This window comes from Mauremys mutica, chromosome 16 (assembly GCF_020497125.1).
Source record: "Mauremys mutica isolate MM-2020 ecotype Southern chromosome 16, ASM2049712v1, whole genome shotgun sequence".
Classification (NCBI taxonomy): Eukaryota; Metazoa; Chordata; order Testudines; family Geoemydidae; genus Mauremys; species Mauremys mutica.
Genome location: NC_059087.1, coordinates 12,022,770 through 12,047,964, shown reverse-complemented (window position 1 = coordinate 12,047,964; position 25,195 = coordinate 12,022,770). Strand labels below are relative to the sequence as shown.

At 43.0% G+C, this 25,195-nt stretch overlaps 2 protein-coding genes across 6 annotated transcripts in view; one reads left to right on the top strand and one right to left on the bottom strand.

Moving 5' to 3' along the window:
* The window catches only part of RIMBP2 (RIMS binding protein 2), a 338,869-nt gene extending 314,914 nt beyond the window's left edge, over positions 1 to 23,955 (top strand). For all 4 annotated transcript variants that reach the window (XM_044989706.1, XM_044989705.1, XM_044989709.1 and 1 more), the window contains 7 exons: positions 3,214 to 3,398; positions 6,246 to 6,414; positions 9,138 to 9,203; positions 10,570 to 10,673; positions 18,347 to 18,418; positions 19,915 to 20,049; positions 22,454 to 23,955. In XM_044989706.1, the coding sequence (XP_044845641.1) occupies positions 3,214 to 3,398; positions 6,246 to 6,414; positions 9,138 to 9,203; positions 10,570 to 10,673; positions 18,347 to 18,418; positions 19,915 to 20,049; positions 22,454 to 22,642 (920 nt within the window). In that variant the 3' untranslated portion in view covers positions 22,643 to 23,955. The remainder of the gene's footprint in view (positions 1 to 3,213; positions 3,399 to 6,245; positions 6,415 to 9,137; positions 9,204 to 10,569; positions 10,674 to 18,346; positions 18,419 to 19,914; positions 20,050 to 22,453) is intronic.
* The window catches only part of PIWIL1 (piwi like RNA-mediated gene silencing 1), a 64,587-nt gene continuing 57,987 nt past the window's right edge, over positions 18,596 to 25,195 (bottom strand). The window contains exon 22 of one of the 2 annotated variants that reach the window (XM_044989719.1): positions 18,596 to 20,028. In XM_044989719.1, the coding sequence (XP_044845654.1) occupies positions 20,005 to 20,028 (24 nt within the window). In that variant the 3' untranslated portion in view covers positions 18,596 to 20,004. The remainder of the gene's footprint in view (positions 20,029 to 25,195) is intronic. The other variant, XM_044989711.1, reaches the window with a different exon arrangement.

Genomic DNA, 25,195 nt, shown 5'->3' with positions numbered 1-25,195 from the left:
AGTGCCATTTCTGTATGACAACATTGCATGCAATGCAGAATGCAAGGGAAGCTAACTCTTAAGTCCTCTCTGCCCTGCTTCCAGGTAAGTTTCTTCAGCTCAGTTCAGCTGTAAGGGAGGAAGAGCCCTTAGTCATCCACTGATAACTGTCATGCAACCAGCTTTCCATACTGAAACAAGTCAAAGCACAGTGCATTGCATGAACCTCTGTGAAGCTACGCCTTTATCCTCCATGGCTGCTTAACATCAATTAACATCTAATGTGTGCACCTTTGAACACTCATTGATCAAAAAGATCACCTTTCAACTTGATTCATAAATCTGGCACTCGACAGAGCCAAAATGGGGACGGTTCATCATCATCAAACCTTCCATAGTGAGAAGCAGCACTACTCAAGCTTCACTCCTAGTTTATTGGTTTGGCTTAGGGCTGATCTGAAGCCCCTGGGAGTCAATGGGTGCCTTGCCATTGACTTCACTGGAATTTGGATTAGACCTTCAGTGAAGGAAAAACTTAAATTTATTTGTAAAAGTATGTATACTACAAGTGCTAATTGACATATGTAAGGTAGTAATTGTCTCCCACCCATTATCGATTGTGTTTGGTGCTTCATCAACATAATTGCACAAAATTCTCAGCCTTTCATAGCTCATTACACAGTGAGTTAAAGTACTTAACCGTTCCCACCGAAGAGTGGCTTCGGCCAGGTCTGAAGCTGGGAGAAGCATTAAGTGTTGTGTTCAAATGAAGCAAAAAAGAAGCCAAAGTAAACATTTAAACAAATCAATAATAAAAAGGTGTTCTTTGAGTAGATGCAGCCTTACCCCTCCCCTGGCTGTCTATAAGAGCAGCTGTCCCAACCCCCCCTCCGTTCCTTTTCACCGCCCCTGGCTGGAGTCAGAATGCTGTGTGTCTTCACCTGACATGTCTGCTCTCAGTTTCCTGAGCCCTTTTCTTGTATGTAGCAGCAGTAGTACATTAGGTTTAGTTCAAATGTTAGTTTAGAGCTCAGGCAACGTCAATGGCATTTCTAAATGACATTCCTGTATTGAACAGCTGCAGGACGGCCAACTGATCCTCTCTGCATACTTGTGCAAACTACTGTGCCATCACGGCTGCATCCAGATCAGCTGCAAACTTCGGGAAGGCAGTCCTGCTGTCCTCCTTTAAATAGACTCTGTGCCCCGCCTCCTGCAAATATTGGAATACATGCCTGCATCTACTCAAAGAACTAAAAATGATTACCTACCCATAATTGTTATTCTTCAAGATGTGATGCAGATGTATATTCCACAATCCATCCTCTGTCCCCTCGGCATCGGAGTCTGTATTTCTGATGTTCGGTGCAAAGGAACTGCGGGCGTTGGGGCAGCACAGCCTTTGTACAGCCAGGGGAAGGGCTAGGATTCAGGGTGTGAGCACCGCCCCATGGATACTACTAGGCAAAGTTCTCCAGATATGGTGCCCAGGGTGCGCACACACCCACATGGAATACACATGAGCATCATGTCTCAAAGAAGAACAGTTACAGGTAGGTATCTGTTTTTTAGGTTTGAGAGCAAAAAGCTCTGAATATATAGAAAGAGATCATCAATTGGTATAAAGCAGCATAGCTCAGGGACCCCAGTGGAGCTATGCCAGTTTACATTAGCTGAAAATCTGGCCTACAGCAGCCAGTCAAGAGCCTCTGAGCAAACTATAAATAACTGGGCCTCTCACAAGATGTCTACTCTGATTGCCTGAAGCAGACGTGACCATTCTGAATCATCACCATTCCGGTTCAGAACTGTTTTGATAAAGTCTGTGCACAACTCATGCTTGTAACTAACTCCAACTGACTTCAGCTGGAGTTGGCTGCCAGTCCAAGAGGTCATAATTTGACCTGTCTCACTTAAAATACAGAATGCGCAATACTCAGAAGAAAAACCCTGTTTTGCATTTCCAGTCCATCTGACAGTGGGAATAAAACATCATTGCAACTGGGGGGAAATCCCCGTTGCCATTTGTCCACGTCCTATCCTTGTTCCACTTCCCTTTTGTGCTTTGTGCCTGTGTAAAGCTTCCTGGCTGGACTGTGTTTCCCACCCTTTGGCTGTTCTGCATTTCCTTATCCACCTTCTTTATAGTGTTCTGGACACAAGTTTCAGTACCCATCCCCTTGAAGCTGTGCCCCCCTAAACTGACCTTTTTTTAATTACAGAAAATTGTTTAATAGAGTGATCTGGCATTAGGAGTAGGTAAAGAGAAGAGGGTCATCTTAAAAAAAGTTGTATACTAAATCCTTAATCAAACCTTTAAATTATTTCAATAAATATATAATCTCTATGATGCAGATATCATTAAAACAGAAATATTGGGACTAAATATATAGATTTAACATATAAAGCAGGCCTTTAGGGAAAAAATTGATAATAGTGGAAGATCTGGAAGACTATGTGATGTAGCTAAAGGCCTTGATTCAGTAAAAACATTTAGGCAAGAGGCTGACTCCTGTTGAAGTCAATGGGACATAAGCATATGCTTAAAGTTAAACGTGTGATGGGCCAAGATTTTCAGCAGTGATTTAGGTGGTCCGTGTTTTGGGTGCCCAACTTGACATATTTTGAAGAGACCTGGCTTTTACCATGCATTGGACAAAGGTATTGGTCCTGATAATTCCCAATTCTGCACTGGGCTCTTTCACCTGCACAAAGTTCAATGCAGGATCAGTGTCTTAATATATATATGGGTAATATGTGTTTGGCTTAAATGCAACCCTAGCTAACAGGTCTAGATGAATTACAACACAATTGTAGGCAAGAAACAAGTGTATAGGACTATAAACACATTTTGTTATTTTAGTAGCATTGGTTTAACCTTAGTCCCATTCACAGGAGGGTTGGGACCGTGTTAGCAATAACTTTGTTTAAACACCATTGTGGCTAGTCACGTCCTAGTGCCGTTCCTCTGACCAATGCAAGCACAGGGCTTGTCTACACTGTGCACTCGTCCATGGTAGAGGGATGCAAATTCTAATGTGCACTAGTGGGCTGTGCCCTAACTGGCCTGTGTAGACCCTGCTGGAGCACATTATAAGTTCCCTAGTGCACGGTAATGTAGTCCCATTTCAACAGAGATATAGGAACAAATTTCATACCTAAATTGAAACCAGTTGAAAAATTATTCTGACTTGCATTGCTGAATTTTTGCTCTTTCTGATCTTACTTTCACAGATGGATACTGTAGTCGGGACCATCTTTCTCCAGATATTTATGAAGAATCAGAAACAGATCCTGGCACAGAGGATATTTCTCCTCGAATATTTGTTGCTCTCTTCGACTATGATCCACTGACAATGTCCCCCAATCCTGATGCTGCAGAAGAAGAGCTACCATTTAAAGAAGGACAGATCATTAAGGTGGGAATCTAAAAAACAAAGCAAACCAAAGACCTGGTCTTGCAAACTGGTCTTCATGGGTCCATTCACACAGGAGTTTCTAGGACTTTTTCTTTAAAGCAACACGCATTTACATATCATAGCGTTGAGAACTGTCGGATGCCTGGTACTGATGGCGTTAAAAAAAAGAGATAGAGGGTAAAATTTTCAAAAGCACCTAAGTGATTTAGGTGCCTACATCCCATAATTTTTTCATAGCAGGCTGTGAAGTTATTTAGGCCTAGGTCATCAATGATGCTTAGGCAGTGCTCTGCTCACCATTGCAGTACCTACCCACTAGGTGGCCTACCGCTTGGTGTAATCAGCCCTGAGCTAGACTCCCCATACAGTGCGTGGGAGAGTTAGGCACCTAAGAAAGGGATTCTCAGAAACCAGCAAGCTTAGTAGGGAGCCACCTACACTAGCCAAGAGCAAAATGTCCTGGAGAGGGTCAGGGCATAGGCGCCTATGCAGCTGACCTGCTCCACGTGGCTGATGATAGGGTTTCTCTCCTCTCCTGGAGTTAAGACACTGAAGCCAGGTCAGCCCTTTAAGTAGCAGCTGAAAAAATGTGGCTCCTGCTCATGCTTGACCTATGTTTCTGTATGCCCCCCATTGTCTTTGTGCAAGTGCTGTGATGTCCCCACTGCTATTGGTAGACTGCATCTGGCCCTCTTGCTGAGGGATCTGACAGATTTCTCTGTTTGCATATGTGTTAGATAGATATCTTCACCACATCACTAGACTGTATGAGCCCTGCATTGCCAGTGGTCTGGGGCACTCTTAAGGCTTTATGTTGCATTCCTTGCACACCCAAAACATCCACCCAGACGAGAAGGACATTGACTCACTTCTCAATGGAAGCTAATTGACATCCTACTTGTAAAAACTGTAACAATGGGTGGATCAGGCCCTATGTGTTTGTTTAGCAGATACAAAACACATGAATTACATTCTTGAAAACAAAATGAGTTAAAGCTATATAATTGTTAAAACACATATTGTGGAAAATCATGTAAATATATACAAAGTAAATCTCTTTCATAGACTTTAATAAGTAAACTCTAATAAGTTACTAAACTAGAGTTTAGTAAACGCTATTAAGTTCTCAAGCAGTGTTTTTCTTACTTTGCCTATCTATAAATTTTAATGATCGTTGATGGAAATATTTTTTGTCAGTTTATGTGCATGTATGGTGAAATCAATGTTTACTGACATTTATCATAAAAGTCTAATCCTCCAAGTCTACTAATATAAGCAAACGATTAAAATACTGGAGCAGAATGAATATCTTCACAAACAAAAGCAAGCACTTATATATTCCCATGGTTTTGGGGTAATCATATCCAATGCCAACTGAGGCAATAAGTAAAATGCTTAAGGTATAGAACATCACAATACTGTGCTTCACTATACTTAAGATATTTGTATCATGATCATCTTTTAAAATGTTTAACAGCCAACTGGGTGGTGGAAGTCACTATTCTTATGGTTTAAAGTACAGTTCCACTAGGCATGATAGTTACTTAGATAGTACTAGCCGTGGGAATTCATAAACTGCACAGATTCCCCAAATAGTCACATATAAAAATCATTGTTTTGCTGGTAAACTGAGGAGACTTGACCGGGAGTCACAGACAATAACTATGCCCTGGTCTACACTGAGTGTAGCTGAAGTCGACGTACTTAAATTGAACTACCATGGTGTCTTCACTGCGGTGAGTCTGTACTGATTAAAAAAATCAAATCCTTCCCAGCCTAATAATGTATTAGAAGGAGAGGTGGCACTCTAGACAATAATCTATAGATTATGTACATACAATTAATACAACTGAAATAGAATCATATTCTAGATAACTCCTAAGATTCAAGGCCGTCTTTTAAACTAGTTTTAAAAAAAAAATCAATAGCATCTGCGGTCTTTGTACAGGAAAGATCTAAAATAAATCAGTCATTCAGTCTTAAAGACATCTTTAAGTAGTTCAGTCCTACATTCAGTCTGTATTTGAATTCGTAGCCATCTTTGTTATTTGATATCAACTGTATTTTTCACAAATGCAAAGAAAAGAATGTTTTTAAGCTACATCATACAGTACTGAATTTTCAGATATTTTCACAAAGACAGTTTCTTACTGTTAGCTTCATTTCATTAGATTTTGGTTAGTATCAAAGATGGGACAAACTGATTTAATTTAGATTCACCTGTTACTGGGAATGGGATTTTGGATACAGTTCTATTATAGGTAAACTACTTTCTTGTATGTGACAAAAAACAACGAGGAGTCCAGTGGCACCTTAAAGACTAACAGATTTATTTGGGCATAAATTTTTGTGGGTAAAAAAACTCCACTTCTTCAGATGCATCTGGTATGTGAGGTATGCATAAATCTTAGATACACACAGCATATTTCACACAAAATGATTTCTTGATCTAACCTTGATTTTAATCTACTTAAAAGTTTAATCTACTTAAAATAATAAAACATTGATCCAATTCCTCAAATGCTCACTATAGCCTCTACCACCATAGTGATGCAAATAATATTAAGACTTTTGGGGGGGGGGAGCTTTTAAAGGTGTTTCTCACTTAAGCTTCTGTCATAGCTAACAAAACAGCTGATTTCTGCTGAAATGTATGGTATCACAATTCAGAGGTACCTAAAAAAACCTAATGCTCTGTTAAAAAAAGAAAAAAAAATCAGAGTAGCTGTAAATAAACACAAACCCAAATCCAAAGATACCTTGCAATCATTCAGGGACTGTTTTGTAATAAGTCTCAAATATTAAAACAACATTGATTGATCAATTTTTTATGTCGTGAATATTTAGGTGTATGGAGATAAAGATGCTGATGGATTCTACCGGGGAGAAACTTGCACAAGACTTGGCCTCATTCCATGTAATATGGTCTCTGAAATCCAAGCAGATGATGAAGAAATGATGGATCAGCTTGTGAAACAAGGGTTTCTTCCTCTGAATACACCTGTAGAAAAAATAGGTAGGGGAAAATATATGTCCACAAAATAGCGATTTAGTGCTGTTAATTTGGCTGTTTGCGCTTTGGCTTTTTTTGATGATGTGGCACATGCATACAAATTTTACAGCAGTCTACTACTCTAAGGGATACGTTCTGTGTCAACATCTTGCTTGTGTTTTTTAAAAAAATTCAGACTATTTAAGCATTTTCACTACTGATGACACAAATGAGGACTTGCATTTCAGTACTGCACATATTAATATATTTTTTTAAAGACTCATTTTCTTAAAGATTTCTAGACACAGAACAAGATCCCTCTGCTTTTGGCATATGCAGTGCTGAGATGTTTGATAAATGTTATGCTCACTGCTGGAAAGCATAAAAAGAATCACTTGTTTGTTCTTTTTACTCTTCTACTTTAACCTACTTTACCATAAATTTAAAGGGATGGTGGCAAAGGGTTATGTCTCACATTATTCAGGTTAACATTGCATAGTCAAAAAGTTTAAAAGATATTGATATCATAAACCAACCTTTCCTGTTTTGAACTAGTAACCTTAAATCAGTGATTCAATGTCGTACAGAGACATATTGTAGTTATATACAAATATATTTTGAGAGGGAAAGCCATCAACAAATTTTAAATCTTTCAAAGGGGTAATAAAACAAAGACTGTAAACCGCTAACATTGGTTCAATCTTGTTTAAAAGTGAACTGTAAACGTGGCTACATAAAAACAAAAACAATCAAACAAAAAATCTCTCCAGAATTGTTTGCAAGATTACAAACTGAAAATTGTGTCTTGCCATGGGGGGTTTATTTTAAGTACTTTTCACCAAATGAAACATTTATAGGCTCTTAAGATCCTCAGAATTCTCAGCTCAGTATTTCCCCATTTGTGTGCTGGAGCAAATGGACTTAAGACATGTAACAAAGGGAAAGAACCATGGGTAAAACCTGAGTGCCTAGAGGTACCTAAGTAAAATTTTCAGAAGTGCCTAAGTGAATTAGGAATAATTGACTGGGACATAGGCTCCTAAATGCCTGTTTTTCACAAGTATTTAGAAACTGAAGATGCAGATAGGCATCTAGTAAGTTTTACAAAAGCACCTGAGTAGATTAGACACTTAATTTCCTTGCAGTTCATGTGAGGTAGGTGCCCAACCCACTTGGGTACTTTTGTAAATCTCACTAGGTGCTTGTCTGCATCTTTAGGCACCTAAATATATGTGAAAATCTGGTGCTAAGTCACTTTTGAATACAGAATTTAGGTTCCTAAAGCCTGGTCTACACTAGGAAATTAGGCTGATATAGCTCCATTGCTCAGGGGTGTGTAAAATCAATGCAGGTAAAGCGACCTAACCCCTGGTGTAGACAGCGCCAAGGCTACAGGACAATTCTTGTGTGGACCTGGCTGTCGCATATCGGGGAGGTGGAGTACTGACACTGATGAGAGAAGCCCTGCTGTTGGCGTAAGTGGTGTCTTCACTGAAGCACTCAAGTGCTGCAGCTGCGCATTTTAAGTGTAGACAAGCCCTTAGTCTCTTAGGGTTTGTTTAGGCTGCAAAAAAAAAAAACCCAACCCAAATCAAAAACATGGCAGCGAGTCTCAGAGCCTGTGTCAACTGACTTGAGCTCAGGCTATGGGGCTAAAAAGAGCAGTGTAGATGTTCCCACTTGGGCTGCAGCCTGGGCTTTGAAACCCCGGTGTGGGAGGTGGATCTCAGAGCCAGCTCAAGTGGGAACATTTACACTGCTATTTTTAGCCCCTTAGCGTGAGCCCCACAAGCATGAGTCATTTGACCCAGGCTCTGAGACTTGCTGGATTTATTTATTTATTTATTTTGCTGTACAGACATACCCTTAGGCACTTCTGAAATCTTTTACCCCAAATCCATATTTAAAAACAATTATCTCAATGTGGCCTGATTTTCAAAAGTGCTGAGCACTCTCAGCTCCTGCCAAAGTCAGTGAGAGTTGTAGATGCTGAACATTTTGAAAATGAGATCATTTATTTAGGTGTCTAACTATAATTTTAGGAGCCTAACTTTAGTCCCGGCAGATTGTGGCCATTCTAAGGATCTGATCCTGGGAGCTATTGCTGCAAGCGCCATTGGCTTCTTTGTTATGTGCTACTGGTGATGTCCCTCACTCTGGCAGAGCAATGAAGAAGTCTGCAGCTCAGATTTTTCCAGGAGGGGGAAAGCACTTGTATTAAAATGCCACTCTATCTGTAAGCGTACTTTTCTTAATGTTCCGGAGTGGTCTAACTGCTAGTAACCTCATCCCCACACACTGCAGTTCACCTTTAAATAGCTTGACACTTTAAAAGCAAGTGGCTTTTCTCTTAAATCTGGATCAAGTTTTCTCATCACACTTTAAAAGAAATGCACATAGAACCCTAGAGTTCAGAGAATACGGAGAGTTTGGCTTAATTTTGAATTAAATACAAACTAAGTGCCTGAATATGCAAACAAATTCACATTTTCAGACCCCTTCTGTCACACAGTCTGCCTAGGCAGCACTGCTAGCAGGATCAGGCCCTAAATCTCCAGTCTGTTTTATGCTGTTATCACACATGTTTCAGTCTGAATGTCAAATCAAACACTTAATTAACATGCTGTGTTCAGCTATGACTAATTTTGCTTAATCCTTTGCCCACATTAAATCCTTAAAAATTAAGAACTTTGAACAGCTTCATATCTTTTCCTCTTCTTTTATTTGTATGCATTCCTTTCCTGAAGTCAACTGTGACCGTTTCAAAGAGAGCACACGCTCTGTACACCGCAGATCCAGAAAGTCAAAAAGAGGTCTGTGCTAAGAAACAATAACTTGATTCAAGCTGTAAATGAGCTGAATTGCTTTGAGCTGTCTAGATTTACTTTTTATGCCTTTGATCTTTTAGAAGCCGAGAGGCCCCTAGTAGTGGAGAACAGGCCTTTCCTTATCCTAGCAGAGTAGTATGTCAAAGGGACCCATTGCTTCTTCAAGGCAGTCACCATGAGTTGGTCCAAGCCACAGGGGAATTGGCTCCTAATTGTAATAATCCAGCCCTTCACTTTGGACTTCTCCTTGCACTCTGTATAAATCCCTCCTTGCATCAGCAGCTGAGATTGCTTAATGTTCTCAGTGTGCTGCAATCTCCTCTGATTGAATGCTTCATTTGCAGCTAGTAGGTGTGAAAGCCAGAGTGCATGCTGCATACTGCCCCACTGATGACAGTCTTCTCCTACTACCTTCCCCCACCCCTCCGAATGCTCCTAGCTCATTGGAGCAAGAATCCTAAGGTTGCTCCTAACCAGTTTTCCTTTATCACACTTCATAATGCTCTTCTTTAGCTCATCAGAACTGCCCTCTACGCCTGTTGTAAGTAAAACTAACTAGCATGTTTCTCTTGCTGTGGCATCATCTGCAAGAATCATGCTGCTGTCATTCAGTTTTAAAATTAAGCCCATCACAGACGTCCCTGTAAATGTTTAATGTCAATCAATAAACATTTCATCTAATTTCCTGAAGCTGTAAGTTTCACGTCCTTCCTTCTGTCGCCTGCTAAGGAAAGCTGTAAACTCATGGAATACTTGAAAGTGTGTTTCTATAATCACAAGACTAATGGAAACATTCAGATTCATTTAAAAAATTAATGTGTCACTTGTCTTGGATCAAGTGAGAACAGCTCTGTTTCTTGTCCAACTACCCTGCCAAGAAGGGGAAGAATAATACCAGGCACAAAATTCCTGTTGGCTTTAGCAGGAAAAAAAGACCAGTGAGTAAAAGTGACAGTCTGCTTGAAGTGAAACAGGATAGAATCCTGAACAGCTACTATCCAAAAACCTGGGGAGTAGCACCTGATGATTCTTCTAACCAAAAAGATTAAAAAAAGGTATAACAAATAGTAGCTTTGCTGAGATGATTTAGAAACGGTAGGATCAACCCAGCTGTTAAAAATTAGAGTTGTTTCGGACTCGATGTCCAGCTTGCATCAGGAATCCATGACTATGTTAATAGATTTGGTATCTCTCTTTGGTCATCTGTCCAGCTTGCTAGAGAAATAGTCTTGAGTTGATTACTACACTGTTGAGAAAATAACAAGAGGAAAAAAATTGCACCATGCTGTTTTTGTTCTTCAAAATAACTTTGATAGCTTTCCTCCCCTTTCCCTCCTTATGACTGGACCAGAAAGGAACAGAAGGAGTGGCAGACAGCAGTCTGTGTCAACACGGAGGATGGTGGCACTATACGATTATGATCCAAGAGAAAGTTCTCCTAACGTTGATGTGGAGGTATTGATTTAACCAAAAACAATTTTTATGTTTGTCATTTAGCTATCCATTGAAGTTGTGGTGTTGGTTTAAACACGTGTTCATGAACATCTTTCAGTAGGCAGCTCAGCTGTGCTGAACACATTACATAGCCTTGTGGATACAATAAAATCATAATTGTAATATATCACAGGCCTACCTGAAACTATGGTAAATTATCATAGAATCTCAGGGTTGGAAGGGACCTTGTGAGATCATTTAGTCCAACAAAGACAAATCCCCACTTTATTTTTTTTAACGCCAGTTCCCTAAATGGCCTCATTAAGGATTGAATTTATAACTCTGGGTTTAGCAGGCCAGTGCGCAAACCACTGAGCTATCCCTCTCCCCGCTGGAGTGTTTATTCCTCCCAGTGTTAATGGAATAAACCTTTTCCAAAGCAAAGAGGGACAGAATATTTAATCCCCAACGCACCTAGCATCCTTCCTTAAGAGAGTATGATTGTCAGAAGTGTCGCAACTCACACCAACAAGCAGGTAGCCTGAAGCACAAGAATTGATTTTGAAACATGGAGATGCAAAAAATTCCAAACACCTGCATTCACAAAATATCAAATTTTCTACCGTAGTGACCCACTGGGCTTCATGGAAATGTATGATGTCTAACTCTCTATGTAATCTGTCTATATCATGCCCTTTTAATGGTATCTTAAGCAATTATGGACTTTCTCAAATCTTCATCGTGGTTCTCAACCTATTTACTTGTGGGCCACATGCAGCTGTGTGTGTTATGTGGGCCACAGCCACATAATATATATACTACCTGTATGGCCCTGAGGTTGTCACATGGGCTGCAGCTTTGTGCTGATTGGGCCACAAGCAGCCTGCTGGCTGTGGGTTGAGAACCTCTGCTCTAACCTCATACGTTTCCCATCAGCAACAAAGCAGGCAATGCAGCCAGTTTATGATGATGTCAGTTGGTGTGTCTATGTCTTCTCTTCATATGCTGTACCAGCTCTGTGCAGATAGTTGGCCCAGTATTACTACCCAGAAAGACCACAGACACAGCTAGGTGGTAAAGGCACTCGGCTTTATTGTCCATTGTCACAGATACACTAATATGTATGCCCGTCCCAATGGACTCGTCCCACTGCCCCCCTTGGCTGGACAAAGGGTTAAGGCAAAACACCCCAACATTTATAGACTGACAAAAAGAACTTATGTACCACTTATGTGTTTCATGACATCTGCTTGTTCTTCTTCGAGTGATTGCTCCTATGCATTCCAGTTAGGTGTGCGCGCCGCGCGTGCACGGCTCTTCGGAAGATTTTTACCCTAGCAACTCCGGCGGGCCGGCTGGGCGCCCCCTGGAGTGGCGCCGCTATAGCGCAGGATATATACCCCAGCCGGCCCGTCCGCTCCTCAGTTCCTTCTTTCCGCCCGTGACGGCCGTTGGAACAGTGGAGCACAGCTCAGCTGACCTCCACTTCCCTAGCTACTCGTAGTTTTCTCTCGTTCTGTTTATAGTTGTAGTTAACTCTGTTTGTTTGTAGAATAGCATAGTGTATTTATTTTACAGGGGTTGGGGTTTATCCCCTTCCCCTCACCCGGGGCCGGGTCCGATGCCCGGTCCACAGGGTTTTCTAATGCTCGGCCAGCCACAAGCCACTGCCGACAAGAGATCTTCTCCTAAGTGCCTCGAGGGATCTTACCTCACAGATAAGTGTCGCATTTGTGAGGCCCTTAATCCGTGAACAAAGGGGAGCGGGGCTTTCGTTTTAAACAGCTCCTGAGGGAGGCAGCTCTTGCTCCTCCGCTCTCGGCGCCGAGCGTTAGTTAGTTTTCACGGCACGCCCCCTCGGCACTGGACCGCCAGTGCCGCCAAGGCCTCCTGGCACCACCGTCGCTGACTCCGACGTACCCTCGGCATGGACCTTTCTCCTGGAGGATGAAGAGTTACTCCGGCCAGGCAAGAGCCGTCGAGTCCGGTGCTGGAAAGCTCCCCGGTATGGACCGTGGTCGAGCTCGCTATGAAGCTGCGTCCGAGCCGCCTGCTCCGCAGCCGAGCGCTATGCTCCGTCGGATCGCCCGGCACCGATGTCGGCCGCGGCACCGACAATATCCGCACCGTTAACTCTGGCCAGGCAAAAGCCATCGAGTCCGGTGCTGGAACACTCCCCGGTACGGACCGTGGTCGAGCTCGCTATGAAGCTGCATCCGGGGTGCCAGCTATGGTCGAGCTCACTATTCCCTCCACGCCGGAGACAGTGTCCACGGCGAGGGGGCTGATTGCAACGACAGCATCTACGCTGCCTCAACCCCTGGCACCGCCGGTGGGGGTTACATAGTCGATGGGCAAGCCTGCCTTGATCAGACCACTTTACCTCGGCACCGCACAGCGGGACCGTTCAGGGTCGCGGTCCCGCAGATGTTCTCGGTCCCGTCACCGATCTAGGTTTCGGCACCGTTCTCCATGTTGGTACCAGTAGTGCTCGCGGCACCGGTCAGCATCCCGTTCGCCGGTCCGGGACACTCATCTCCGATCAAGCCCCAGGCACCGGGACGCTCGTAGCCACTCCTGATCATCGAGCCTCACACCCTCGGTCGACCGCCCGGCACAGCTTCGGTGGCAGGTCCCGTTCTCGGTACCGGTCTGTCTACCGGTACCGATCCCCGGGTCCGCATCGAGCGACGTCAGTTACAGACGGAGACTCTACCAAGAGCTTTCAGCTCCTCCAGGGCCATCCAGCCACGCATCAATGTCGTCTCGTGCGGACACTTCATATGCGTAGCACTCTGTTTTCCGATGTGCCCTCCAGAGTCTTCCAGGAGACCTATCAGTGGTCATTCTGGATGCCGTGGGTGTACTACCACGCCAGAGGCGTACCGGTGATCCCATCTCGCTCCGTTCCCTCCGAGCTCTGGGTGCCAGAGATGACAATTAGTCGTCCCCGTCCGACCGGTACAGAGCAACCCCCGGTTCGGCACCGGGCTCCCAGATCCCACCGGATCAGGAGGTCGTCCAGGAGCTCGAGCCCACACAGGACCCGCTTGTCCTAGGCCTTTCTTCTTCCTCCTCCCCAGATGAGGCGGGGGCAGGAACATACCCCTCCGGCCCTCCTCTAATCGAAATGCGACCAGCCCCTAAATCCAAAGAGGCTGGGCGTGTGGTCTTACTGGGCCATAAGATGTACCCGGAGGGGGCCCTGCAACTTCGTGTAGCGAACCAGCAAGCCCTGCTTATCTGCTACTGTGGGTGGCGGTGGGCAAATTTACAGAGTCGGTTCTTCGGAACTCCCGTCAAGAGTTCGATGCCCTCCTGCAGCAAAGGACGGAGCTGGAGAGAGCTTCCCTCCAGGCCTCATTGGACGCAGATGACTCCGCTGCCATGACTCTGGCCTCGGGTGTTGCCACGTGGCGCGTTTCAGGACTCCAGTTATCGAGCCTTCCCTCGCAGCTGCGGCACGCTATACAGATCTTGCCCTTCAGTGGCACAGGCCTGTTCTCTGACAACACTGGCCCGAGGCTGCAGAACCTAAAGGGCAGCAGGGTCACTTTGCTCTCTCTCTCGGCATGCACACGCCGGTAATTCAGCGCCGACGTTTCCGTCCCCAACCTCCGCTCTTACCCTGCGCCTTGACAAGGTCAGGATATGGCCAGCGGGCGTGGCTTACACGGTCGTGGCCATCAATCCGCACCCCAAAGGAGCCAGAATTAGGGTCCTTCTGACCACCAATGGGGCAAAAGCCTACCCATCCTCGCCCCTCCTAAGGACCCCTCTCACGAGCGATTCCTCTGGCAAGAGGTGCGGACGCTCCTCCTCATCGGAGCTATACAGGAGGTACCTAAGGGCGAAACCTATTCCCCTAAGGGAAGGGAGGTTTCAGATCTATCCTAGGCCTGCAGGAACTCAACAAGTCACGATGCAGATGAGTTCCGCATGGTACCCGGGGCGACCGTCATCCCATCCTGGGATCCCGGAGACTGGTATGCCGCCCTCGATATGAAGGGCGCGTGTTTTTCACGTTGCCATTTCTCTTCCACACAGAAGGTACCCTCGGTTTGGGGCCTACCATCGTTATTCCCAGTATACGGCCCTCCCGGTTGGCCTCTATACAGCCCAGGGGTATTCAAGGTGCATGGCTGTAGTCGCCGCCTTTCTTCGCCACCGTCTGATACACGTTCTCCGTGTCTAGACGAGTGGCTCATTCGAAGAACCCCCGGGCCCAAAGTACCAGTCATGTGGGCATCGACACGATCAATAGTAAAATCCACTCTGATTCCCATATAGGGAAGGGAATTCATTGGGGCCGTCCTGGACTCCAGACTCGCCAGAGCCTGCTTTCCTCAGCCTTGGTTTCAGGCGAGGGTAACAATTGTACAAGGTCTACGGACCTTCCCGCCAACTTGGGCTCGCTCTTGCCTCGGTTTCCTGAGTCACATGGCTGTCTACACGTTTGCAACTAAACATACCAGGCTTTGCCTCTGTTCACTTCAATCGTGGCTCACCTGGGGGTGCCACCCGGGCAGAGATGGCATACTCGTGGTCGTCTCGTTTCCCCCGAGCAGCCTAGGCTCCCTCGACCGGGAGTCGGCGTCCTCCCCGGTGTATCCGGGGATGCTATTTCATTCACCCCTCGGGGTCCCTCATGACAGACAGCCCATCTCTCGGCGGGGTGCGCACCTGGTGTAGTTTCGCACTCACGGCCTTCGGTCAGCGCAAGAGCTGGCCTTACACATCAATGTCCGAGAGCTGAGAGCAGTCTGCCTTGTGTACCAGGCGATTCAGCTGGCGGATCGTCTCAGCAGATCCTTCCTGTCTCACAAGTGGTGGTTTCCTCCCGTCTTTATCTATTCCGTTTTCCAGAAGTGGGTCTTCCCCCGCATAGCCCTCCTCGCTTTCGCGAGAACGGAAAGAGAGAGGGAAATTCTCCTCGTTCCAAGGCCTCTCCCCAGGCTCGGTCTTGGAGGATTTTCCTGAGGCCATGGATCAGCCATCTGCCGCACGCTGTCCACTGTCCCCGCTGGTTCACAAGGTCCTGCTCAAACTCCGCAGGGACAGAGCGCCCCTGATCGGGTTCGCTCCAGGGTAACCTGGGCAGCACTGGCACACCATGTTGCTACACCTGTCGGTAGCAACCCTCTTGGCACAGACCCCATGACGCGGAATCACGACAACCTTCACCACCCGGTCTTGTAATCCCTGCACCTCACAGCAGGACTCCTGCGTGGCTAAACCGATCCGAGTTACGTTGTTTGGCCTCGGTTCTACGGGATTCTCCGGGGTGGTAGAAAATCGTCCATTCGGTTAAAGTATCTGGCCGAGTGGAAGCGTTTCTCATGCTGCTCCGAAACGCGCAATGTTTCTCCCGCCGAGATCCCGCTCCATTCCATCTGGTTCCTCAGGGCTTGGAGCGTTTATACACCCCCGCCCCCCAGTGGGGCCCCGCCATAAACCTGGCTCTTCAATCTGGTTCTACCCAGTTTATGACTGCCCTATTCGAGCCAATGTCAACATGCTCATTGATATAACTGTCCTGCAAGGCAGTTTCCTGTAGTCTTTCCTGCGGCCACACGAGTCTCCGAGCTTCAGACTCTCACAATAGGCCCAAGGTATACTGTGTTCCTCAAGGACAAGGGCAGTTATTACCACGTCCGACCTGCCTCCCCAAGGAGGTGTCGGCCTTTTATATCCACCAGGATATCTTCCTTCCGGTCTTCTTTCCGAAGCCACTCTCTGTGCAAGGAGAGCAACGGTTGCCCTCCTTCGACATCTGCAGGGCGTCCGCAATCTATATCTAGCGGACTGAGCCCTCTCGTAACGCCCCCAAATCCTTCATCGTACCGGCATACCGGACGAAGGGCATACCTGTCTCCTCCTAGAGGATTTCATCTTCAATGACGTTGTGCATCTGCACCTCTTCTGTTTCGGCCCATGTGCCATAGAGCCACCTTGCTGCACATTCCGCCAGGGCTCACGCTTCTCAGCTGCCTTCCTGGCTCGCATTCCCTTTCGGGGGATGTGTTGTACACCTACCTGGTCCTCGGTCCACACCTTTGCTCATTGGTCCGGGAGTCCAGAGCTGTTGCAGCCTCTGGCTTAGCGGTTGCGTTCTGCAACATCTAACTCCGACCCCACCGCCTACGTAAGGCTTGGGAATCACCTAACTGGAATGCATAGGAGCAATCACTCGAAGAAGAAAAGACGGTTACTCACCGTAGTAACTGTTGTTCTTCGAGATGTGTTGCTCCTATCCATTCCAGACCCGCCCTCCTTCCCCACTGTCGGAGTAGCCGGCAAGAAGGAACTGAGGAGCGGACGGGCCGGCTGGGGTATATATCCTGCGCTATAGTGGCGCCACTCCAGGGGGCGCCCAGCCGGCCCGCCGGAGTTGCTAGGGTAAAAATCTTCCGAAGAGCCGTGCACGCACGGCGCGCACACCTAACTGAAATGGATAGGAGCAACACATCTCGAAGAACAACAGTTACTACGGTGAGTAACCGTCTTTTACCTCACCTTGTATCTTGCTCCAGGTGTCTTGGGCAAAACATCCCTATTTCATCACTTCTGTCAAACCCTTTTAGCTGGTGCTAATCTTTTGGAGTGTGTTCACACACACACCTGTATCTGTTACTTCTTAGTAGTGCCTGTATTTTAGCCATGCCCATGCCAACTTCCTGTGAACTTGAAGCATCTGCTTCAATATATGGCCTGACTTTGCTGACTATGGTTCAGGCCTCGGGTCTTGCACCAGGCCCAGCCCACCAGGCTCTCTTTCTCTCCCCTGCATATGATACCTTCAATGTCATCTTAGAGCTCCTCCAGCAAACACAATTTGAAGCATGCTTTTGAGAGCAGGCCAAACTCATGAAACTATGTGGCAAAGCAAAATACACCTACCACACTTGCAATCTCCTGTCTATGGAACTGTTTTCTACATACTGCACTTTGGAAGTGCTTGGTAGCCTACTAATTCATATTACCTCCTTTAATCAGATTTAGTTTGCAAATAAACCCTGTAGCATTGTCTCTGTTATAGTAAAGTGGACAAAACTGTAAAGCGGACAAAACTGTAAAGCCTTTAAATAAACAGGGCTCAGACTGTCCCCACAGTTCTGCAGTCAGCTCTCCCTCCGCTTTAAGAGCACTGTCCCCCATCTCCTCCTTCCGCCTCTCCAAAAAGGTTGCTGCTTGTGCCCAGGTCTGTGCAGGGGCAAAAAGGTCATGCAGTGTCTTCCATCCAACCCCCCAGAGATCCCCTAGAAGAGTGACCTCCCAGAGCATATGGGGCTGCTGCAGCGAGGAAGAGTCCTTAGTAGCACAGTTCCAATAGTGCTATGTTACCAGCATTCTGGGGCAGATTGTAGGTCATATTTCCCCCCACCCCCACCAACTCCACAAGGGGATCCTTGCTGTGATTTCCTCCCATATATCCCTTTCTTCCCACACAGATTAGGATGAGCTGAGCCCAGGGATTTAAAGTTCACTGTTTGTCAAGAAAATGCCTAGTGTATGGTAATAAAAAAAAGCTTTCTGGTTTGTTCTGCAGAATATTTTGCTCTCTAATTCAAAATGCATTCATTCGTCTACTAACGTGGTTGGAAAAAATTATGAACCTGATGTGCCATCAGTGTAGCAAATGTTAATATTTGCACAGTAACACAACATGATCTGTCACCTTCCTCTTTCCACAGGCTGAGCTTACCTTTTGTACAGGCGACATTCTCACTGTCTTTGGTGAAATAGATGAAGATGGGTTTTACTATGTAAGTTTTTTTTTATTTGGTCTCTTAAACTACATCAAGCAGAGCATCCAAGTGTCTCAAACAGTAATTGGAGACATTGTTGGTAGAATGTGCTATTAAAATATGATCTGGAAAGATTTCATTCAGGTTATAATTTCATCTTGAATATTTATTATATCAGCAAATTTATTAAACATGCCACTTAGTGTTGCTATTCCTTAATTCTTAGGTACAAAGTGACACTGTAAATAGTGCTGTTCCTGCATCTCAGATTTGTAGCTGTTTTCAAACATTTCTACAAGTTACAAGAACATCTGCCTAGTGACTTTAGCTGCAATAAATGTATTCTGAACTGCAAGCAAGAAGAACAGCAATGTGGATATATGCCCAAATAGCTAATCAAATTGTAACTACTGCAGCTGACATAATACTGTTTGAATCAAATATTTCTAGCCACCCTTTTGCTGAGGGCTCCAGTCAGTAAAGGGACACAGATTAGAAGTAAACAGATTGTTAGTAAACAAAGGTTACTTGCATGGGGTGAAATCCACTCCATCTACATAAAGCCTGTGCACTAGGGCTCTATGGGGGAAAAGTGCAGAGCAAATGGGGTGGTGAAATCCACTCCTCTGACCCATGGTTAGCAGCTGGAATAACAGGTGTCTGCTGAAATTAAAGCCACAACCCTTCCCCAGCAGCTGCAAAGGGGGTTGCATCTCCTGGTTCCATGTCCACAAGAACACAGCACCTTTTCTCCATCTATCTCTATCCTATATTGCATAGGAGGGACAGGAAATGTGCAAACACTCCTAAGAGGGTTGCTTCACCCATTTTCCCTTGTGCATCTGCTATCTAGGGCAGAAATGGTATAGAGGGTCTTGCACTGGCTCTCCACCCCCAGTATACATTTCATCCCATGCCAAGTTAGCACATTAATACCAGTAAGTGCTTAGCTCTTGTCAGGAGCTATAAAATGCTAAGGGACATTCAGATCCTAGTGTAAACAGGTTTAGGTAAATTCTGATTAGCCAGTGAGTAACTTTACACATCCCTTTGCAAAGTCAAAAAAATAAATGCAAAAGGAGATATTAAAAGATCTTAGCTACTCAATACATGGCATAGCCTTCTCTGCCCCGAGATTAAACGCCACAGTGACTTTAATATTGTCAAAGAAGTGGATGCATAACTTAACCATAAGTAATCTAAACACATTCCTTTAATATACTGGACACAAACTTCACCTGAAATTACAGAACACTTTGTGCCTATCTTTTTTTTAAGCCTCTTTTCTGCAAGATAGGTAATTTGCACCTCGATCGGAGCCAGGACATCTAGATTCTGTGCCCACCTCTGTCAGGTTTTCTGTGTGATCTTGGGCAAGTCACTTGCTCTTTGCTCCTTGGTTTCTCCGTCCATGAAATACAGACGAGTAGTTCTCTATCTCATAGGAGTGTTACATGTTTACAGTCATTCATATTTGTAAATAACTGCAAGACCAATTGTTTATCATATTGCAGGGTGAGCTTAATGGACAGAAGGGGTTGGTTCCTTCAAACTTTCTTGAAGAAGTGCCTGATGATGTAGAAGTCTATCTTTCTGATGTACCATCACGATATGTTCAAGACACACCACTGCGTACAAAAGCAAAAAGGGTAAGCAACTACACTAAAAAATAATATTTTTTTCAATTTTTCCATATTATACCATCTCATTTAATTTGAATATTATTTATGACATTTTAAAATCCACTTACCCATTTTAGGTATTTTTAAGAGTCTTCTTAAATATGGAAAGATTAGTGTATCACGAGCATTTATAATTATGAACCTAAATTTTAAATTAAGAGATTCTGGTGAATGAAATAAAATTGTAACTTCATCAGCCTTTTCTAGTGAGAGTTCTTACTTCCTCAAACTTAAACTATACACATACACATTACCTAGATTAAAACAGGAAAAGTAGCTGGGGAGGGGGAAGGAGTGGGACAACTACTCCCTGAAATATAAAATGTAAAGATAGCCGATTAACAATAATGTTAGTAGGACTAAAATCTTAAAAGGGTTAACAATAGTTAACTGCCCAAACCTTCCACTTTTTGAAAGATTATTCATGTACAGAGAATTTCATTTTTGTTTTGTTTCATCACTGCAATATTTTTATATATTATATATTTTATATATATTTTTATTTTTTTGCTCATCTGCTTGGAAACAGAAGAAGAGTGTTCATTTCACACCTTAATAAGGCAATGTAGCCTTCACGTAAGTGAGCAACTGAAGATACCAATAAAGATATCAGTTAAAGCCACTTGACAATATCTAATGCAACAGTCTTGAAACTTAACTGTGAAAAAAAGAAATATGTCTCCAAAATCAATGGCCCCAAAGTAACAGGATACAGACATTTACTCTATGTACTTGTAAGTCAGTGTTTGCATGAGACAAAGAAATCCTTTGACATGGCTATTAAGGATTTTTTCCCCCCTATCTAATTAGGGTCAACTTTATGAAGGTCAGCATTTGGAACATATTTCTCCATGAGCTAAATGTTTCTGTTTACATCAAAAGAAGTGTTCAATGTCTAATTGTGCTACAGACAAAAGCTGCATATTGCATTGTTAGCCAACCTGAGATACTCAAACTCATCAAGTTCCTAAATACAGGAAAAAAGCACAACACCAACCCTTAAATAATAAGCAAGTGAGCTGTAAGCAGATAAGTACAGAAGTTTACAGAGGTATATAGTTCTGAAATGCAATCGCAAATATCTGCTTAAACTGTCTGCCTTAAAATCTGTATCCCACAATCAACTGTACCACAGTTTACTATGACTATAGCCATTCAGTAATTCTGAAATCATGCACACACACATATGCCACAATTTACTAGGACTGTCCGTATCAGTGCAAATGCTTATGAAACACTTTAGCAGTGGTTTGGTTTACCAATGCAATAAAAATGTGTCAATATGAAACATGCAGCTCATCCAATGAATGCATTAGACTAAATATATGGTATCTTCAGGTGTACGTTGGGGGTGCTTTACCAAGTTGTTTTTCATTAGAATTAGACCTTGATTTAAAATCAAAGTAGGCTTGAAGTCCCTTTGCTTAATAAACTGTTGCACGATAAGACAGCAAACTGCTAATGTATTAATGTTGTCTTAACTGGAATTAAAGATAATAGGGATCCCTGAGGCATGGTTTATACTACATAGTATCATCTTACAACATACCGTACCACATTTTGTCAGCAGGGCACAGTAGTTGCAATAGGAGGAATATAAATAGTTATAGTAGTTTCATTCAAGTGCTTTTTGATGATTAAAATAGCTTTGTTTAAAATATTTACGAATGCTGTCATGTTCTAAGTATTGTACAACAAGGGTTTATCTTCACCTGGCAATCATAGCTGCAGCACACACCAAGCAATCAGGGTCTTTAAGCTTTCTTTGATTGCAATTAAGGTTCATTTTAGCTTTTTTTCTTTCTTTCTTTCAACCAGTGTGCCATCTTCTTAAATACGTATATACAGTATGCTAACCTGTTTTAAGAAAACAAGTTCAAAGGACATCAAAATTTTAAGTGATCATAGACAGTTTGCACATACAGTAATTCCTTCTGGAAACTGTTTGGTGTATATAGATGGATCTATAGTATATAATCCACTTTGCTGTTTAATTTTATAAATATAATTCCCTAGCTATAAATGACCCTCTTCATTCATGTACTCTTAAGAGGGCTGAAGGACAAAATTTGTGTTTTTAGCCAAAAACAATGGCAAAATAAGAGTCTCCAGCTCTGTTCAAAAATGTAACCAACTTGAAGATCCACTGAAGTGTGTATTTTTTTTGCTGTCTATACCTTTGCTCACAATGTTAGTTGTGGGAAGCTGTATTTATGTATTGTCTGTATTTCCCTATGGCATACTTAAAACTATTGAAAGAATTGAGCCAGTCCTTTTTTTTTAAGTGGGTAATGGGACAAAAATTGTTACCAACTTTCTTGATGATGAGTGCTTTCAAACATTAAATAAACTATAATAATATACCTAATAGGTTCCTCCTGAGAATACAGGTACATCAAGGAGAGCACCATCTCCCACAGTCCATCTCCATTCTGGGTCACCTACGTCATCTATGGGTTCTGGTAGTCCCGGGAGAGGCAGGGAAATGTCCTCGAAAAAGAAAAAGGGGCTGCTTTCCAAAGGCAAGAAACTGCTGAAAAAGCTGGGTGCAGTGAAATGATTCATTTACTTCTGGACAATTTGTAAAGCTTCCAAGCTATGTTTTTTTAAAAAAAACAAAACACTTCAAACTAGGGCTTTCATGACTATAAAGTACATCTTTACAGACCCTTTGCATTTTTAACCCTTTCTAATCATCAGAGAATCATGTGACTTGTTTGATCAAAACAGCAAGAAAAAAAGAAGTGGATTTGTTGCTACTAAAGAGCAATGTTGTCAATATCTGTTTTTCTTCAAAAACGATTTTGGGGAATTAAGACTAGAAGGATATCATCTTTTTGTTTCAAGGCACCTCCACACCTCTAACTCTATTGGATAAATCTCTGCCTTTATTCTCCATTAACGTTGGGGGAAGCAGTAAAATCTTATTTGAGCCCTCTTCAAAAATGCTCACCCCAAACTAGCCTAACATTTATCTTAAACAAAAATGGTCTTGAAACTCCTAGTTTACTCAGCCTTGATGTTTTGCCTTATTAATACACAATGATTCGTACTGTCTAAATATACAGCGTATACTTTGTATGTACTGTGTATTCAAATGTCTTTTCAACCTCACAGACATGGTAGTTTAAGATCAAGTAATGTGTTACTGACTCCATTTAATGTCTGATGTAATTTTTGGGAGGCTGAAAATGTTGTGCAGGATGCATTTTTAAACATTTGTATGAGTTCCTTTAGCAAACATTCAGTATACTAACATAAGGTAGCGCCTAAACTATCCAGAGAATGCACACAGTGTTAATAATTCAAAATCTTGTTTTATAGCTCCTGGCACTCGTGTGAAACTTTCAGTATTCTAAACAGCCAGAAAACAATAACCTTTGCTCCCCAAGTGTTCTCTCTTGTGGAAGTGCAGTTTTAAGTTAAAAATCATTTTTCATGTTATTGATGTCAGAATCAAGATAAAAATGCATGTACTAGGTGCAGCAATGAAAGAGGTGTATGTTATACACACAAGCTGTAGCTAGTTAAAAGGCTCTACCACTATAGTACAAATCTTTCAAAACACTAATTCTAATATTGGCTTCTTGATTAAAACAATCTTGCTGGCAGACATTGGCAGTTACTATTTTGTAATTCTTGTCCATTTGTAAATTGTTTTTACTGTTTATACATACTTTTCAGATTGCCTTTCTTTTGTAATTTATGGAAGGTTTATAAATGAATGATCAAAGCTTTCCCCATTGTGTCTTCAAAGAATTATAATGTAAATTACTGTAAGATACTACTGTGTGCTAGATTTATGAAATTAAAGAAAACTACTGGCCTAAATTTGTGGTAAAGTATTGTGTGGGCGTGTGCATGTGTACAGTTATTCATGTGTAAAATATTTTATATAAATAAATTTGATATTTTGTAGAATGCTGTTTGTTCTGTATATTTGTTACTTCAAATAGTCACTGTGCTAGCCTTCCCCTACTTTTAAAAAAAGCGAAGCATGGCATCAAAGGTTACACTAGCTGATGGCAGGCTGTATGTATCGCAACATGGTTAAGGTATTCAGACAAGTGTACAGCAATGCAGATGCAGAAAATAATTTTCAGGTAAAGAACTTCTTTAACTAGCTGCTTCCAGATATCTGGAAGAGAAGATCCTAAGCATACAGGAGTCAAGCTCCATAAAGGAACCTATAGTGACCACCACCGACCGAGAAGCGGGGAACCAGCAGGAGATAATTCATTGTGCTGAGACGAGATAAAGCACAGGGAAACGCCATGTAGCAGCTTTTTGCCCTGTGCTAAACACATGATAAAACCAAGCTATTTAAGTAATTCCTAGCTCACTATCCAAAACTGAATTGATTGAAAAGAAAATCAGTTAGTTGACAGATTTCTTGCAGTGACAATATAGCTTTAAACTAAAATGTTAATCTTTAACAGTGTCTGTGATTTGGTTCAAAGGATGGGTAATTCTACTGACACTCAACCTGAGACTATCTACAATTTGTAACGCAATCATCAGAACAACTTCCAGTTTCAGAACAACTTCCATTGCAAAATGTACAGGAGAATTACCTATAGATATTTATAGGTTTATGGAGAGACAAATGCCTACCTCCCCCAAAAAATATTTAATGGGTATAACTAGGAACATCACCCTTTTTTGTATTTCACCACACCTCCTGAACATATCATTCTTTTCTACCCATTATTAGCTACGTGTTGCCCACAAAGGAGTGCTCTTTACTCCATTTCCCTGACCACTTCTGCTTGCTGGATGTAATCCTGTTTGTTAGGATGGGGAAAGGCCAGAATGAACTGTTGAATCTAGCCCCAGAAGTTAAAGATTTAACTTTGATTTGCGTTTTGGTCTATTTCTAGTAGCGTGAAGATTAAGTTGTATCAAAGATAATGTTAGTGTCCATGCATTAAATTTTTAATAAAGCAGCCAGGATGTTTTCAGACCAAAAATACAATAAACTTAGAGTTGCAAGTAAAAGCCATTATGGGGATGTTGTAACTTATCTCAAAACTCTACAAAATGTCTATAATGGCTTTACTCTTAAATTATTATATCTACTCAACCTTAACAGTTACTGGAAGAATGAAGTTTG